Source organism: Phyllobates terribilis, unplaced genomic scaffold (assembly GCF_046119375.1).
Source record: "Phyllobates terribilis strain yellow unplaced genomic scaffold, ASM4611937v1 Scaffold_9__5_contigs__length_417890890, whole genome shotgun sequence".
NCBI lineage: Eukaryota > Metazoa > Chordata > Amphibia > Anura > Dendrobatidae > Phyllobates > Phyllobates terribilis.
The window spans coordinates 287815220-287834639 of record NW_027362769.1 but is presented as its reverse complement, the minus strand read 5'-3'; the positions used below and the strand labels follow the sequence as shown (position 1 = coordinate 287834639).

The following is a 19420-nucleotide window of genomic DNA, read 5'->3' as shown; positions in this document are numbered from 1 at the left end:
TTCATTCTTATCCCTGGGCTCCAGCACCGCCAGTTGGCGCTCGGAAGTGCCGTCTGCACAGTCAACACTTGCTGCGGTGTTATTGGGGTTCGGTAACGTCAGCTGTTCCCCTGCTGTGTTCACGGCAATTTCTCCTGCTCTGTCCATATTCACTGTGCTACTTATTTAAAACTTGCTCCAATTACACCTCTGGCTCCTCCGTTTTTAGTATTTACCCTGGGCTCCAACACCGCCAGTTGGCGCTCGGAAGTGCTGTCTGCACAGTCAACACTTGCTGCCGTGTTATTGGGGTTCAGTAACGTCAGCTGTTCTCCTGCTGTGCGGACGGCAATTTCTCCTGCTTTGTCCACATCCACTGTACTACACATTTTAAAGTTGCTCGAATTACACCTCTGGCTCCTCTGTTTTCATTCTTATCCCTGGGCTCCAGCACCGCCAGTTGGCGCTCGGAAGTGCCGTCTGCACAGTCAACACTTGCTGCCGTGTTATTGGGGTTCAGTAACGTCAGCTGTTCTCCTGCTGTGCGGACGGCAATTTCTCCTGCTTTGTCCACATCCACTGTACTACACATTTTAAAGTTGCTCGAATTACACCTCTGGCTCCTCTGTTTTCATTCTTATCCCTGGGCTCCAGCACCGCCAGTTGGCGCTCGGAAGTGCCGTCTGCACAGTCAACACTTGCTGCGGTGTTATTGGGGTTCGGTAACGTCAGCTGTTCCCCTGCTGTGTTCACGGCAATTTCTCCTGCTCTGTCCATATTCACTGTGCTACTTATTTAAAACTTGCTCCAATTACACCTCTGGCTCCTCCGTTTTTAGTATTTACCCTGGGCTCCAACACCGCCAGTTGGCGCTCGGAAGTGCTGTCTGCACAGTCAACACTTGCTGCCGTGTTATTGGGGTTCAGTAACGTCAGCTGTTCTCCTGCTGTGCGGACGGCAATTTCTCCTGCTTTGTCCACATCCACTGTACTACACATTTTAAAGTTGCTCGAATTACACCTCTGGCTCCTCTGTTTTCATTCTTATCCCTGGGCTCCAGCACCGCCAGTTGGCGCTCGGAAGTGCTGTCTGCACAGTCAACACTTGCTACCATGTTATTGGGGTTCAGTAACGTCAGCTGTTCCCCTGCTGTGCGGACGGCAATTTCTCCTGCTCTGTCCACATTCTCACTACTACAGATTTTAAAGTTGCTCCAATTACACCTCTGGCTCCTCTGTTTTCATTCTTATCCCTGGGCTCCAGCACCGCCAGTTGGCGCTCGGAAGTGCCGTCTGCACAGTCAACACTTGCTGCGGTGTTATTGGGGTTCGGTAACGTCAGCTGTTCCCCTGCTGTGTTCACGGCAATTTCTCCTGCTCTGTCCATATTCACTGTGCTACTTATTTAAAACTTGCTCCAATTACACCTCTGGCTCCTCCGTTTTTAGTATTTACCCTGGGCTCCAATACCGCTAGTTGCTGCTCAGAAGTGCCGTCTGCACAGTCAACGCTTGCTCCAGTGTTATTGGGATTCAGTAACGTCAGCTGATCCCCAGCTGTGTGTCCGGCAAATTCTCCTGCTTTGTCCACATCCACTGTAGTACGGATTTAAAACCTCCTCCAAATACACCTCTGGCTCTTCTGTTTTTAGTATTTACCCTGGGCTCCAGCACCGCCAGCTGGTTCTCGGCAGTTCCATTGGCTCTTGTACCTTCTGCTACCCATCCGGGTTCCAGTACCGTCAGCTGGTTCTCGGCAGTGTCTTTGGCATGGGTACTCCCTCCTGCCCAGCCTGGTTCCAGCACGCCAGCTGTTTCCGGGTAGTGTCAACGTCACTTTGCCTCCAATGCGTTGTCCTGTCGTGTTGCGGTCGGGTTAGCCGACTCTATGGTGCCTGCAGTTTAGGTGACTCCTATGTGGGCTGCGGGATCTGGCAATGAAGGCTGGTTCCATAGTGCCAATAGGACAAGCACCCTCTGTAGGACTGTGGGTTTTGGTAACTGCGGCCGGCTCGCGGCCTTGAACTTTTTTTTTACATGGGTACCTTCTGCTACCCATCCGGGTTCCAGTACCGTCAGCTGGTTCTCGGCAGTGCCTTTGGATTAGGTGCCTCCTTCTCGGTATCCAAGTTCCACCAACGTCTGCTGGTCCTTGGTAGTGCTTTCTGGCACAGGTACCTCCTGCTTAGTAACCGAGTTCCAGTAACATCAGCTGGTCCTCGGTAGTTCCATTGGCTCTTGTACCTTCTGCTACCCATCCGGGTTCCAGTAACATCAGCTGGTCCTCGGTAGTTCCATTTGCTCTTGTATCTTCTGCTACCCATCCGGGTTCCAGTACCGTCAGCTGGTTCTCGGCAGTGTCTTTGGCACGGGTACTCCCTCCTGCCCAGCCTGGTTCCAGCACGCCAGCTGTTTCCGGGTAGTGTCAACGTCACTTTGCCTCCAATGCGTTGTCCTGTCGTGTTGCGGTCGGGTTAGCCGACTCTATGGTGCCTGCAGTTTAGGTGACTCCTATGTGGGCTGCGGGATCTGGCAATGAAGGCTGGTTCCATAGTGCCAATAGGACAAGCACCCTCTGTAGGACTGTGGGTTTTGGTAACTGCGGCCGGCTCGCGGCCTTGAACTTTTTTTTTACATGGGTACCTTCTGCTACCCATCCGGGTTCCAGTACCGTCAGCTGGTTCTCGGCAGTGCCTTTGGATTAGGTGCCTCCTTCTCGGTATCCAAGTTCCACCAACGTCTGCTGGTCCTTGGTAGTGCTTTCTGGCACAGGTACCTCCTGCTTAGTAACCGAGTTCCAGTAACATCAGCTGGTCCTCGGTAGTTCCATTGGCTCTTGTACCTTCTGCTACCCATCCGGGTTCCAGTACCGTCAGCTGGTCCTCGGTAGTTCCATTTGCTCTTGTATCTTCTGCTACCCATCCGGGTTCCAGTACCGTCAGCTGGTTCTCGGCAGTGTCTTTGGCACGGGTACTCCCTCCTGCCCAGCCTGGTTCCAGCACGCCAGCTGTTTCCGGGTAGTGTCAACGTCACTTTGCCTCCAATGCGTTGTCCTGTCGTGTTGCGGTCGGGTTAGCCGACTCTATGGTGCCTGCAGTTTAGGTGACTCCTATGTGGGCTGCGGGATCTGGCAATGAAGGCTGGTTCCATAGTGCCAATAGGACAAGCACCCTCTGTAGGACTGTGGGTTTTGGTAACTGCGGCCGGCTCGCGGCCTTGAACTTTTTTTTTACATGGGTACCTTCTGCTACCCATCCGGGTTCCAGTACCGTCAGCTGGTTCTCGGCAGTGCCTTTGGATTAGGTGCCTCCTTCTCGGTATCCAAGTTCCACCAACGTCTGCTGGTCCTTGGTAGTGCTTTCTGGCACAGGTACCTCCTGCTTAGTAACCGAGTTCCAGTAACATCAGCTGGTCCTCGGTAGTTCCATTGGCTCTTGTACCTTCTGCTACCCATCCGGGTTCCAGTAACATCAGCTGGTCCTCGGTAGTTCCATTTGCTCTTGTATCTTCTGCTACCCATCCGGGTTCCAGTACCGTCAGCTGGTTCTCGGCAGTGTCTTTGGCACGGGTACTCCCTCCTGCCCAGCCTGGTTCCAGCACGCCAGCTGTTTCCGGGTAGTGTCAACGTCACTTTGCCTCCAATGCGTTGTCCTGTCGTGTTGCGGTCGGGTTAGCCGACTCTATGGTGCCTGCAGTTTAGGTGACTCCTATGTGGGCTGCGGGATCTGGCAATGAAGGCTGGTTCCATAGTGCCAATAGGACAAGCACCCTCTGTAGGACTGTGGGTTTTGGTAACTGCGGCCGGCTCGCGGCCTTGAACTTTTTTTTTACATGGGTACCTTCTGCTACCCATCCGGGTTCCAGTACCGTCAGCTGGTTCTCGGCAGTGCCTTTGGATTAGGTGCCTACTTCTCGGTATCCAAGTTCCACCAACGTCTGCTGGTCCTTGGTAGTGCTTTCTGGCACAGGTACCTCCTGCTTAGTAACCGAGTTCCAGTAACATCAGCTGGTCCTCGGTAGTTCCATTGGCTCTTGTACCTTCTGCTACCCATCCGGGTTCCAGTAACATCAGCTGGTCCTCGGTAGTTCCATTGGCTCTTGTACCTTCTGCTACCCATCCGGGTTCCAGTACCGTCAGCTGGTTCTCGGCAGTGCCTTTGGATTAGGTGCCTCCTTCTCGGTATCCAAGTTCCACCAACGTCTGCTGGTCCTTGGTAGTGCTTTCTGGCACAGGTACCTCCTGCTTAGTAACCGAGTTCCAGTAACATCAGCTGGTCCTCGGTAGTTCCATTGGCTCTTGTACCTTCTGCTATCCATCCGGGTTCCAGTACCGTCAGCTGGTCCTCGGTAGTTCCTCAGCTTTCTTGTACCTTCTGCTACATTTCCAAGTTCAAGCTTTTTGAAATGGTTCTTGGTAATCACTCTGGATCTCCCTGACGAGGACCCTGAAGACGAGGACCCTGAAGACCAACCCTAAGAAGACGAGGACCCCGAAGACAATGACCCTGAAGACGAGGACCCTGAAGACCACCCCGAAGAAGACGAGGACCCTGAAGACCACCCCGAAGAAGACGAGGACCCTGAAGACCACCCCGAAGAAGACGAGGACCCTGAAGACCACCCCGAAGAAGACGAGGACCCCGAAGACGAGGACCCAGAAGACCAACCCGAAGAAGACGAGGACCCCGAAGACGAGGACCCCCGAAGACGACGACCCTGAAGACCACCCCGAAGAAGACCAAGAAGATGACCCTGAAGAAGTTGACCAAGAAGACAAAGAAGAGAAGACAAGCACCAAGATACAGAAAAACAAGAGACAGAAAACCAAGAAGCAGAAATACAAGAAGCTGCAGAACAAAAAGCGGAAGAACATTAAGCATAAGACTAAAAATCAGAGCAAAAGATAATATCTAAATTATAAGCAGAAGATGACTAAGCAGTGTATGGGGGTGAGTCCGTTCCTCCTCGTGGTGCCCCTGGAAAAGACCTGCTGCTGCAGGCCAAACTGAACGCGGACAAATCCTGTTGTAAATCTTTTGTGACGGGCAGAACGAAAGGTGTAATGTCCAACCTTTTATAGATAACAACTACAGGAATGCCTGTCACAAATAAGAATATGATGAAGAAGAAGAATATGAAGAAGATGAAGAAGTAGAATATGAAGAATGTAAAAAAAAGAATAATACGAAGAAGGTGAAGAAGAAGAAGGTGAAGAAGAAGTGGATGAAAAAGATGCTGAGGATGATGAAGGAGAAAGTGTGGGAGAAGTAAAAAAGAAGGTGAAGAGCATGGAAGTAGTGAAACATAAATATCTGACAAAATATAAAAATACTTAACATAGTTAATATTTCCGTAACTCAGAACATAATAAAAAAATATTAATTCCTGCTATTCCATTTGACTGGGCTAAACCTCTATGCCTTTATTGTCTCCCCCACCTCCCCCAATACATTCTACATTATTCTTAGTTGTTTTCCTTCATGTAGAAATAACCTACAAGGAAAGAAAGGGTTTATTTTAATTCCGATATTTATGTCCCATTGACTTGCATTGGTTTCCGGTATCGGAATCGGCGATATCCGATACTTTTTCGGTATCGGTCCGATCCAATCCGATCCGATATTTCCCGATATCGGAAGGTATCGCTCAACACTATTTATGATATCTAGTGATTCATCTGAGTCTAGCCTGGAACTTACTTGCTCAAAAAAGCTGATCAAATTGATGCCACTTTTGATATAACCAGGTGCCGAAGTAAAGACCTGTCATTATAGCATCTTTAAATTTTAAACATAATGATTTCTTACTGTACTGTGTTCCTTTAGAACAAGGTGTAGATACCACTGGACCTGATTTGTCTACTTTAACCCCTTAATGACTGGAGCATTTTCCATTTTTGTGTTTTCGTTTTTTGCTTCCCTTGTTCCCAGAGCCATAGACTTTTTATTTTTCGGTCAATATGGCCGTGTTAGGGCTTATTTTTTTATACTTTTAAACGCCATCACTGGTTTTACCATATCGTGTACTGGAAAACAGGAAAAAAATTCCAAGTGCCGTGAAATTTCAAAAAAAATGCAATTCTACGGTTGTTTTTATTTTTATTTTTTTACCACGTTCACTGAATGCTAAAACTGACCTGGCATTATTATTCTCCAGGCCATTACAAGTTTGTAGACACCAAATATGTATAGGTTCTTTTTTATTTAAGTGGTGAAAAAAAAAATCCAAAGTTGCTAAAAAAAAAAAAAATGGCGCCATTTTCCGAGACCTGTAGCGTCTCCATTTTTCGGGATCTGGGGCCGGGTGAGGGGTTTTTTTTTATGCGCATTGAGCTGATGTTTTTAGTGATATTATTTTAGGGCAGGTGTGATGTTTTGATCACCCGTTATTGCATTTCATTTCATAAAAAAGTAATTCTGGCGTTTAGAATTTTTTTCTCATTACGCCGTTTACCAATCGGATTAATTCTTTTTTATATTGATAGATCGGGCGATTCTGAAAGCGGTGATACTAAATATGTGTATGTGGAGGTTTTTTTTAGTTTTATTTTGAATGGGGCAAAAGGGGGGAGATTTAAACTTTTATATTTTTTTTTATATTTTTAAAAACATTTTTTTCCACTTTCAGCATGCTTCAATAGTCTCCATAGGAGACTAGAAGCTGCAGTTCATAACTTAATTTATGGACATCTACGGTTTGAGTTATTTTCCTGTGTGGATTGGATGGATTGTTATCGACATCTGGTGAGAATTTCATGTTAATAGCACCTTTAGAAATATATTTACTTAGAAAATTGGTGACTTGTTCAATACTTACTTCACCTGCTGTATATAAAAATAGGATTTGTTTTACTCTTTGGTATTAAGTTTGTCTTTTTTTCCATTATAACTTTAGTGTATTTTTTCATGTTTTAGTAGTTTGAATGTAATTTTTTTGGTTTATATGTTGCCATCTCTACATTTTTATGTTTTGATTTTCTCCTCTCCACATAAAAGTGACAAAATATCCAGCGTACATAAAATCACTCCAGGGCAGGACAGAAGCATGTTTGTGCAGAAATGTAGCTACTTTTTAAAAAAGTCGCAATTGATGAATTAGCCAAAAATATCTTGAAATCTCACAATGACATACATAAAAAAACAGGTAAACACATACAATGGACTTTAAAAAATGTGCAAATTTAAAGAAGAATTAAGCAAAAATAAAAAAACAGGCAAAAAAAAAACATCAAAAACTAAACAAGACAAAAAAGGGGGAAATTAATTGGGCCTCCAGTGTTTATATCTTAAAAAAACAACTCCTCTCATGCCTGGATTCTGATCTTCAAAGTCTCTCTGGACCTGACTTATTTCACCTCTGTCTTGACATTGATTTTGTTCTGCCATTCCCATGTATGACTATCACAATCATTGGCATAATGTCTACCAATGCTAACTACAACCCACCAGCAGATAACACTTCATCCAACAGGTATCACCTGGCAGCCTACAGAGCCATCATTTTGAGATGGCTGATTTCAAGGCTACCTCCAGGGTTGTAACACGCCAGGAAACCAGAAGTCTAAATGTGATGGAGGTGAACGCAACAGGATTGCCAACTTGCTGTCTGCCTCTCCTGCTGGTACATAAAATCTTCAGGTGGGACATGAGAGTGTCACAGCTCTGGACCGAATGTTATTATCAAATCACTTTGATGATTTTATTTCAGTGTTGGTAATAGCGGGGTTCAACTAATAACTCAGTTATGAAAAGCTTCAAGATGTCTGCTATAGTTAGAGGATTTGTCACCAGAACATACTGCTCATCTGATAGGCAATTTATTATTATCCTTGGTTATTGTTAGCCCTGTATAAAGTGCATGATGTGGACAACAGCATTGGGACCCACCTCTTAATCACTAAGGGGAATCTGTCACCACTCACCAGGTTTTTTGACATCACCTGAGAGCAGCATAATATAGGAAAGAGACCCTGATTCCAGCAATGTATCACTTAGTTTACTGGGTGCAGAAGTTATGACATAGACTTCTTAGATGTAGGATGCAGCAGAGCTCAAAAGCTAACCCTGCCCACACCCCAGCTTTCTGTGCACATTGTATATTGACAGTAAGCTATAAATCAGTGCTGGGTGTGGAGTTGGACCAGCACCAGTCTGGGCAGTGTTAATCTCCTACTGATAAAACAGATTGTATTGAAACAACTGCACACAGCCTAATAAGTCACTTAAATCAGGGTCTCAGCCCCTAGTTCAAGATGCCCACAGATTACACTGAAAAATCTGTTGAGAGATTCCCTTTAAATTCCAGTTTTCCATTCGGTCCCATTGCCATAAATGTTTAAAAACCAACCCATCACCATGCAGTCTGCCAACTAATATTTGTAACGGAGTAGCTCGTTCTAAAAAGCTTGCTGAATTCTAGGGTATTACTGTAATATGATGCAACAATTGTAATAAGCCAGCGAGTGAAACTTCTTCCCTTCTAAATATCCCACAATCAATTTGGAGTTGTATTACTGAGAAGTAGAAGCATTTAGAAATCACAAAGTGGCAGATCACAAACAGTTATAGGACTAAATCTCTGAGTGCTGCATTCCAAACTCCCTATGGCAATAATATCCCCACAAAAACTGTGCACCGGGAGCTTTATGGCATGGGTTTCAATGGCCAATCAGCTGCATGAAAACCTTAAATCACCAAGCACAATATCCAGTGTCGAAGGCAGTGGTATAAATTACACCACCACAGCACTGTGAAGTAGTGTAAATGTGTCCTGTGGAGTGATGAATCATGCTTCTTTTTTCTGGCTGTCTGAGGAACAAATCCGGTTTTGTGAATGCATCGTGCCAACAGTAAAGTTTAGTGGAGGAGCGATAATGATATGGGGTAGTTTTTTCAGGGTTTGACCTAGGTCTCTTAGTTCCAGTGAAATGAAATCTTAGAGTTTCAGCATACCAGGACATTTTGGACAGTTGTATGCTACCAACAGTAGCATACAACTACTTGGGGAAAGATACAGTGGCTTACAAAAGTATTGACTGTGTTTAAATATTTTTATCATCCAATTTGTGTGTGTGATGCATCAGAACTAAATAGTCTAAGTTGGTGAAGTGAAGTGAAGTGAGAAAAATATAGGCATAAATTAAATGTATGGGATCAAATAACTAAAAATTGGCATGTGCTCTTTTGCTATGAAGCCCCTAAAAATTTCTGGTGCAAGCAATTACCTTAAGTCCCATGCTTAGTGAAAGGAAGTCCACCTGTGTGCAATATACAGTGCATTGTGAAAGTATTTGGCCCCCTTGAACTTTTCTACCTTTTGCCACATTTCTGGCTTCAAACATAAAGATATAAAATTCTATTTTTGGGGGGAAGAATCAACAACAAGTGGGACACAATCGTGAAGTGGAACGAAATTTATTGGATATTTTAAACTTTTTTAACAAATTAAATACTGAAAAGTGGGGCGTGCAATATTATTTGGCCCCTTTGAGTTAATACTTTGTAGCGCCACCTTTTGCTGCGATTACAGCTGCAAGTCGCTTGGGGTATGTCTCTATCAGTTTTGCACATCGAGAGGCTGAAATTCTAGCCCATTCTTCCTTGCAAAACAGCTCAAGCTCATTCAGGTTGGATGGAGGGCGTTTGTGAACAGCAGTTTTCAGCTCTTTCCACAGATTCTCGATTGGATTCAGGTCTGGACTTTGACTTGGCCATTCTAACACCTGGATACGTTTATTTTTGAACCATTCCACTGTAGATTTTGCTTTATGTTTGGGATCATTGTCTTGTTGGAAGATAAGTCTCCGTCCCAGTCTCAGGTCTTTTGCAGACTCCAACAGGTTTTCTTCCAGAATGGTCCTGTATTTGGCTCCGTCCATTTTCCCATCAATTTTAACCATCTTCCCTGTCCCTGCTGAAGAAAATCAGGCCCAAACCATGATGCTGCCACCACCATGTTTGACAGTGGGGATGGTGTTTTGAGGGTGATGAGCTGTGTTCATTTTACGCCAAACATATCGTTCTGCACTGTGGCCAAAAAGTTCGATTTTGGTTTCATCTGACCAGAGCACCTTATTCCACATGTTTGGTGTGTCTCCCAGGTGGCTTGTGGCAAACTTCAAACAAGACTTTTTATGGATATCTTTGAGAAATGGCTTTCTTCTTGCCATCTTCCATAAAGGCCAGATTTGTGCAGTGTACGACTGATTGTTCTCCTATCGATAGACTCTCCCACTTCAGCTGTAGATCTCTGCAGTTTATCCAGAGTGATCATCATGGGCCTTTTGGCTGCATCTCTGATCAGTCTTCTCCTTGTTCGAGATGAAAGTTTAGAGGGACGGCCGAGTCTTGGTAGATTTGCAGTGGTCTGATACTCCTTCCATTTCAATATTATCGCTTGCGCAGTGCTCCTTGAGATGTTTAAAACTTGGGAAATCCTTTTGTATCCAAATCCAGCTTTAAACTTCACCACAACAGTATCTCAGACCTGCCTGATGTGTTCCTTGGTCTTCATGATGCTCTCTGCGCTTGAAACAGAACCCTGAGACTATCACAGAGCAGGTGCATTTATACGGAGACTTGATTGCACACAGGTGGATTCTATTTATTATTTCCAGTCATTTAGGACAACATTGGATCATTCAGAGATCCTCACTGAACTTCTGGAGTGAGTTTGCTGCACTGAAAGTAAAGGGGCCGAATAATATTGCACGCCTCAGTTTTCAGTTTTTAATTTGTTGAAAAAGTTTAAAATATCCAATAAATTTCATTCCACTTCATGATTGTGTCCCACTGGTTGTTGATTCTTCTCAAAAAAATTAGAATTTTATATCTTCATGTTTGAAGCCAGAAATGTGGCAAAAGGTAGAAAAGTTCAAGGGGGCCAAATACTTTCACAATACACTGTAAGTGTCACATGGTCTGTCAGCATATACAGACCTTTTCTGAAAAGCCACAGTGGCTCCAACACCATTAAACAAGAGGCACCACTAATCAAACAACACTATGAAGACCAAGGAGATCTCCAGAAAAGTCAGTGAAAAAATTGTTGAGAAGTACAAGTCAGGGTTGGGTTATAAAAAAATATCCCAATCTCTAATGATCCCCCGTAGCACCATCAAATCCATTATCTTGATGTAAATGAACATGGTACCACAACAAACCTGCCAAGAAATGGCCGTCCACCAGAACTCTTAGCCCGGGCAAGGCAACCATTAATCAAAGAGACAGCACAGAGACCAAAGGTAAACTTGAAGAAGCTACAGAATACCCAAGCAGAGACAGCAGTATCTGTCCATATGACCACAATAAGCCGTACACTCCATAGAAGTGATCTTTATGGAACAGTGGGCAGAAAAAAGCCTTTACTTGCACACAAAAATTGTAAGGCTCATTTTGAGTTTACCAAAAGATATGTAGGAGATTCCCCAAATGTATGGAGGCAGGTGCAGTGGTCAGAAGAGACCAAAATTGAACTTTTTGGCCACCAATGTAAACACTGGCGCCAAACCAACAGTTCATTAGCCCAAGAACACCATCCCCACAATTAAACATGGAGGTGGCAGCATCATGCTGTGGGGTTGTTTTTTGGCAGCAGGGACAGGGAAAATGGTCCAAGTTGAGGGGAAGTTGGATGGTGCGAAATACAGGGATGCAAAACCTGTTTCAGTCTGTCAGTGACTGGAGACTGGGACGGAGGTTCACCCGGTCCAACAAGACAATGACCCAAAGCATACTGCTAAAGCAACACTCGAGTGGATTAAGATGAAACTTAAATGTTTTGGAGTGGCCTAGTCAAAGCCCGAGCCTTAACCCAATTGAGAATCTGTGGTCAGACTCGAAGATTTCTGTTTACAAGAGGAAACCATCTAGCTTGAAGCTGGAGCAGTTTTGTCTTGAGAAATGGGCATAAATGCCAGTGGCAAGATGTGGAAAGCTCATCGAGACTTATCCAAAGCGACTTGCAGCTGTAATGTCACGCCAGGGCAGGGAGATGCCCGGTGTGCAACACAAAGAGGGGTTGAGGAAGCTGGTAGAGGAAAGCCCTGATGATAAGGAGACGGGGGGGGGGGGGAGATGGTGACCCCTCAACACTCACCTTACGCTGAAACCTGCTCTACTTATTGCCCTAAAAGGGTCCTTCCCGCCCGTGTGCCATCACATCCCTAAGCCCTGCCTGACCCTGCACTTTGCCCTGGATAGTGTGCAGGACAGCAAGACACTGGTATTACTACTACAGTAAAGAAAACACAGGGAATGAGACAGACTGGAAAACACAAAACAAATGGAAATCCACAAGCTTCAAAGAAGCACAACAGTTTCTCCAAGAACACCTTCTCCAGAGTAGCTGACACAAGAGCCAAAAGAAAAATTCAGCAGAGTTACAACAAGGAACTCTTAACCCCTTCCATATGACAAGAAACCAAAAACCTGTTTTATGCATGAATGGATGTGTAGATTTCATAGAGGACCTGTGCTCAGCTAATCACTGAGGTCTTCTAATCCCAGACTCACTACAGATCGCAGCAGAGTGTGGCACATTTGTAACATGTAATTTCGGCAAAAAGAGGCTTTACAAAGTACTGGCCTTAGGGGGGTAAATAGTTATGCACACTGAAGTTTTCCGTTATTTTGTCCTATTTGTTGTTTGCTTCCCAATAAAAAGTAAACCAAATGTTCACAGCTGTAGGCATGTAGCTTCATATTATGGCTTTCCATTGCTGAGCACCAGCTTGCAAGCCTTAGATCACAAAGCACAATGCCAAGGGTCAGATGTAATGGCAGGCCACTGGACTCTGGAGCAGTAGTAACGTGTCATGTGGAGTGATTAATCAAGCTGCTACACGTAGAAATTAAATGATATTCTCCCTGCAGCTGCTTGTTTCTAGTCATTGGTGCGGTATAGGGGGCTGTTAGAGTCACTGCTCTATATAAAGTGACCGTGCTCCAATCACTCCCCAACACATTGATTGACAGCCAGATCTGTATACACACATGCTGCACACGCGCTGCAGAGCAGGCTGTCAATCGATGTGCCGGTGAGTGATTACAGCGCGCTCTCAGTATATTGAATGGTGAGTGTTACAGTTCCCTGCACCGCCCCCAGGACTGGAAATGAGGGAGGACATAAGTTCCTTTTCTCCCTGTATCCGCTGCTCCAGTAAGGCAGCCAGGGGTGGATTAATGCTATTTATCTGCAGATTACCACTGTGCCTGCAGATAAATGGCGTTTCTTCAGATGACAGGCTTTCTTTAAAATAGTAAATAAATGTAAATGTTTCATTTTCCTTTTTGCTTCAAAATCTTAATTTGCAAGTTCTACAAGAAGAATGAGCTGAACAAACGTCCACCAAACCTGTGCACTGGGCTTTTAGTAAAAACGCCTTATTTATCCTCCTTAGTCTGGGTCTTAATTTTGGAAAAACAACATGTTGCTAAGTTTTGGGTTCAGCACAGTGGAAGAGATGTGACACAAGTTATTAACACTGCTAATATTTATCATTTCAGCAGTGTTTTGTGAAATCAGTGTGAATAACACAAATCACCATCTGTCTTGTGTATCGGTTTCAGCTGTTATCTTAGTAGACTATGTGACAAGCAGGAAAATCTGATACTTTCATGCACCAGCAAACTAACAACTGCACACAACAGATGTATCCCTGAACTTTCTGCCCCACAAATTCATTACATAAAGGTATTCAGCGTTCCAGATTTAGTTTTTCACATGTAGAAATCTCAAGGTGCATCTGAAAATGGTTTCAAATAAAACTTTGAAGTATGGATAATAAGTTGATAATGAATTTTCCCAAATTGCTTCACTCTTTTAATCTATCTATATGGCTATATAATAGGCGCATCCCACTATTTTAGTTGACAGCATGACACAGTTCTGAGTGCTTCAAGGTTAATGTCGTAGTATCATTTTATGGTAAAATGACTTACCTGTAAAAATGTCAGTCTTGCAAGAAAATCATTAACATAGCTTCCAAGAGGTTTAAGGCTTGGATAAGACTTCTTCATCCACATACCAGGAATCTTTCCTTTCAGGATGCTCATTACAACCTCTTCCAGGTCGGCAGACATTACCACCAAGCCCTGTTTATATAACAAAAAGAAAAAGTTTCAATCTTTCGCATGCAGACATACATGGCAAACAGTGTATACAGAGTTTTCTCAGTGTTAGGCAAGATGTGCATGCTGCTTAGCCCTTCACGACGGGGCCAATTTCCGTTTTTGCGTTATTGTTTTTACCTCCTCTTCTTCCCAGAGCCATAACTCTTATTTTTCTGTCCAGACATATGAGGGCTTGTTTTTGCTGGGCGAGTTGTACTTTTGAATGACACCATTCATTTTTCCACATAGCGTACTGGAAAATGGGAAAAAAATTCCAAGTGGGGAGAAATTGTGAAAAACACAATTCTGACATTGTTTTTTGGGAATTTTACGGTGTACATTTTATGGTAAAAAATGACCTTGGATTATGATTCTGCTCATCAGTACAGTTACCATGATATCCAAAATGTCCAGCACTTTTATCATTTTAGTGGTTAAAAAAAAAATTAGAAGTTTGCCCCCAAAAATGTTTGGGGTTGTGTCGCCATTTTCTGAGACAGGCACGTTTTTATTTTTCGGCCAATGGAGCTGTGTGATGTCTTATTTTTTGCAGGACAAGACAACGTTTTTATTGATACCATTTTGAGACAGATATGACATTTTGGTCGCTTGTTACATGTGTATTTTTTAAAACTTTTTTATATCTTTATTTTAATGGGGCAAAAAGGGGGTGACTTGAACTTTTAGGTTTTATTATTTTTTTCAGATTTTTTAAAACATTATTTTTTACTTTTCACTGTACTTGTTACTTGAAGCTCCAATTGTCTGATCGCTTGTGCTTGGTGCAGCATACCAAGCGCACCAAGCATAGCTTAATTAAATTAGCGATAATTAAATTATTGATATGTAGTAAAGTTAACAATGCCCAACCAATTCAATGCCCTACCAATGTGTTAAGTAAACAATGCCAACCAATTCAATGCCCTACCAATGTGTTAAGTAAACAATGCCCAGCCAATTCAATGCCCTACCAATGTGTTAAGTAAACAATGCCCAGCCAATTCCATGCCCTACCAATGTGGTAAGTAAACAATGCCCAACCAATTCAATGCCCTACCAATGTGTTAAGTAAACAATGCCCAGCCAATTCAATGCCCTACCAATGTGTTAAGTAAACAATGCCCAGCCAATTCAATGCCCTACCAATGTGTTAAGTAAACAATGCCCAACCAATTCAATGCCCTACCAATGTGTTAAGTAAACAATGCCCAGCCAATTCAATGCCCTACCAATGTGTTAAGTAAACAATGCCCAACCAATTCAATGCCCTACCAATGTGTTAAGTAAACAATGCCCAATCAATTCAATGCCCTACCAATGTGTTAATTAAACAATGCCTGGCCAATTCAACTGCTCCCGATATTTTTATGAAATTGCAATTGTGTATTTTTTATGCTTCACTCATATAACCTTATTTCCCGGCTGATCTTCATACATGAATTCAGCTTTTTTGTTCAGAATAGTCAATATTTTTTAAAACATAAAAAAACTTTATTCAAAGCAATTCTTTTGTTTCTCCCCACTCCAAACATAGTCTAATAGTGATAATTAAATGAATCATATGTGTTAAAATGAAAGGGAACCTCACAAGTGATACATGCAGCCCAAATTGTGGGTAGTATGTATCAGGCACTGGCTGTACGATCATAGTGATTTATTTTTGTTAAAAATATACTTTTAATAGCTGCCGGGGACTGAGGTACGCGGGTGACTAGTCGTACAGGAAGGTCCCCGGTGACTTCTCCCCGCCCACTGACAGTGACTGACAAACCTCGGCCTATACGTGCACATAGGCAGAGGCTTGCCAGTCAATGTCATCGAGTGGGGAGAAGCCATCAGGCACCCGCCTGTACAACTAATGCACATTGCGGCTCAGTCTGCAGCTATTAAAAGTATGTTTTTCTCTGAAACACTGCAGCGTTTCAGAGACAGACATACCCAGCTGTGATTATACAGGCAGTGGCTTATACATGCTGCCCACGGTTTGGACAGCATGTATGAGCTGACAGGTTCCCTCAGAACAATGCCCTGTCTAATAAACATAAAACAAACATTTACCCCAAAATAATTTGATCAAATTAGCCTTTTTTGCAAAAAAGCTTTATGTTTTCACATATGTCTTGCATTGGTGCTTAAACACCTTGTATTGTTTATGCTTTCAACGCGGAAGCAAAGCTGAATTTTGGGATGCTGAAAACTAGCAAAACACACAACAAAATTGCAGCAAAACCTGTGTTTTGACTGCAGCTTTTTTACTGTGAAGAGACCAGGTTTTGGCTGCAGAAAAAAATTCAGCAAAAAAAGAGTGTAATCAATATGCAACATGTGAGCTACTGAAGTAGGGTAGGCAAGAAATCCCCCTGCATTTCACTATCTCTACTAGTGGCTTTCTCTGGGGTTGACACAACTGTGGGATACTGATCGATTGCCAAGGCCTTTGTCGCCAGCATCTGTACTTTATTGGAGACAGTCATTTTGATTATCCACTGTGATATTGTCGTATTGCAGTACATAGTTGAAACAAACAAATAGTTGCAGGTTCAAATCCCCACTATGGGGACTATAAAATAAAATTAAATATTAAAAAAAAAAGTTATACAAATTCACCTAACTCCCTTTTACTATTAAAAGATAAATAAATAAATATATATATATATATATATATATATATATTTATTTATATAAAATTATTAAGGTAAATGTTGTAAAGAAAAAAAATCTAAATGCCACACCTCTCCCAAAAATGCAATACACAACAATCAAATCATTGTGTTTATCCAAAATTCAGCACATAAGAAACTAACCCTCACACAGAAAAATAAAAATGTATGGATCTCAGAAAATGGTGACAAAAACAATTGCTTTTACAAAGTTCAGAATTTTTTTAAAGCCACTAAAATAATTAAATAAAAACTATACACGCTTAGTATGGCGTAATCACCTGACCTAGAAAATCATGATACCGGGTCATTTTTGCTGCACAATAAACCCAAAAAACAATGGCAGAATTGCGCTTTCTTCACCATTATACTTCACTTAGAATTTTTTCCTGTTTTTCAGTACATTATATGGTAAAGTGAATGGTGTAGTGCAAAACTGCAACTCGTCCAGAAAAACAAAACAAAACATCATAAGCTATGTAGACAGAAAAATAAAAAATGATGGCTCTTGGGAGAAGGAGGAAAAACTAAATCACAAAAAAGACAGCTATCTATTGCACCGATATAATTATAAAATATATATGATTTGTAAATATAAGTAGAATTAGCATATATATGATTCCCCAATTAAATTGAACAACAAAAAAAATATCTTTGATACCCTTTCAGTGAAAGACTTACTTTTATTGCTTTCTGTATGTTGACACAAGAATCTCTTATGGTGGAAAGCAATTTGTTAAATCGACCCATTTCTTGGACTAATACAGTATTCATGCTCTGAGTGTAAGTGGTTGGGTATCTTCTTAGTGCAGCTTCGGTATCAAAGTTCAAGGGCAGTTTACTTAGGATATCACCAGAGACTTCATACACTGTTTCATCTGTTGATTTGCCACTGCCTCCTGAAGTCCGCGACTATGCACAATGAATCAATTCAAATTAAATATTTTTAGAAACTTCACAAATTCTAGTGCTCTTTATACCATACAATATTCCAAATATTTTATGTTACTGAAATCTAGGTATGCTATTTTCAGTTAATGAGGTTGTCTCAAGTTCTTAAATTGGTAGAACTGCTTGTAAAATCAAGAAACTTTGCAATTTATCTCTTCAGATTTTTAATTTTATAATGGCTAGTTCCTTAGGTAACTAGCATGCACAAAAAGCAGGCTCTATGCTACAGCATGTTTGTGCCGCTCTGATGCTGGCCAGATCGCAGAATCCAGCCATCCTCAGTCCCCCTGCCCTTCTCTCATCACGCGGAGCAAAGCAGCCTGGGAGAGCGCTGAGTTTGGACTAGTGGAGGCACCATACTGCTTCCGAACTGACAATCTTCATGAGCACTCTAAACCCCAGCAACCACAAAGTCAGGAGGCAGGGGAGCAGTGGGCTCCTGAAGATACAACTCAAGAAAACCCATTTAAATCATATTTATGATAGTATAATATTCAAGAAGATTATCATTCCATGAATGTAACATAAGTGTCATGTATTCTAATGTCTGTTTTTTAATAAAAAGTTATCAAATATATATTAATGATAGTCAAATAGAACACATACTTACCTCAATGTCTTGTATATACTTCAATAAAAAGCTTGTATGTCCAATGTCAGTCTCATGACTACAGTATGACATATAAACAGGTAACCTCCCAGCTACAACCATTCTGTTCATAAAGAGGCTATTCTATCACAGAGATATAAGGCTGATTATAAGAAACCTATAAAAACTGATTCCAATGATGCTATGGAAGGACCGGAAGATGTAAGGTGCGGATTTCTTTTCCCAAAATGAGTAGCAGATGATCTCTTTCATAATACTCCCAGCATGCATTGATTTTCAGCATAAGCTTTCCCAGATTCAGCTTTAATACATATCATAAATTATCATTTTTTTACAAAGTCTTTTTTATTAGAATTCTATATTATCTCAAGACTGAAAAGATTTACTTCATCTGCATTTAATGAAAAACAGCCTTAACACTTTGTAAAGAGAATAACCTCCCGCATCTCAAGTATATGAATAGACTAGTACATATTTTTAGTAATTTGTAATGTGAAATAAACCACCACCTTGTGTATAGGAGCCATATGTTGTAGTAGTGTTAAATAAACCATCACCTCCTATAAGTCTAAGTTAGCACTAGAGCTACATCCCACGGGTTCTGTATGTCAAGAGGAGGGTGCAATCATAGCTTTCTAATTCAGTATCATTACATCAAGGGTAACCATAGATCAACTGTTTAATATTATGCAAATTTAGCCCCAGTTTAACTTGGCAGATTGGTATTACCGTGCAAGTTATAGTTAATTCATCTAATAAAGTGACTGTCATGTTGGCATTCTCTCTTGTAAAAGTCACCGAAAAACATGAAATTCCTTAAACTCCTATATCATGTAATTGTTGACCATGTGAATAGTGTTGTAAAGCTGTCACTATGCACTATGAGTGCATGTGTCCATACATGTATTTATTGCCCTTTAATCACACAGGCCTTTTAAATGTTTTTTTCCCCGTATAAGAAATCAATTAGTTCTAACTGGATTGCACCATATGACCTGAAGCAATAAGTTAGTGCTTTGAACTATTGGCTTATAACTGTAGATCACCAAAACCGAATACATGTTAAGAGTCTGCCGGATTTTTAACAGTTTCAGACTCATCCCTAATTTCA

General features: G+C 42.1%; 1 protein-coding gene across 1 annotated transcript in view; it reads right to left on the bottom strand.

Annotated features, from left to right (window-relative positions):
* Positions 1-19420, bottom strand: part of DNAH7 (dynein axonemal heavy chain 7) — a 505238-nt gene that overhangs the window by 37491 nt on the left and 448327 nt on the right. The window contains exons 60-61 of the mRNA XM_073647873.1: positions 17430-17660; positions 13918-14070 (exon numbers count right to left, since the gene is read on the bottom strand). Coding sequence (XP_073503974.1) covers positions 13918-14070; positions 17430-17660 — 384 coding nt within the window. The remainder of the gene's footprint in view (positions 1-13917; positions 14071-17429; positions 17661-19420) is intronic.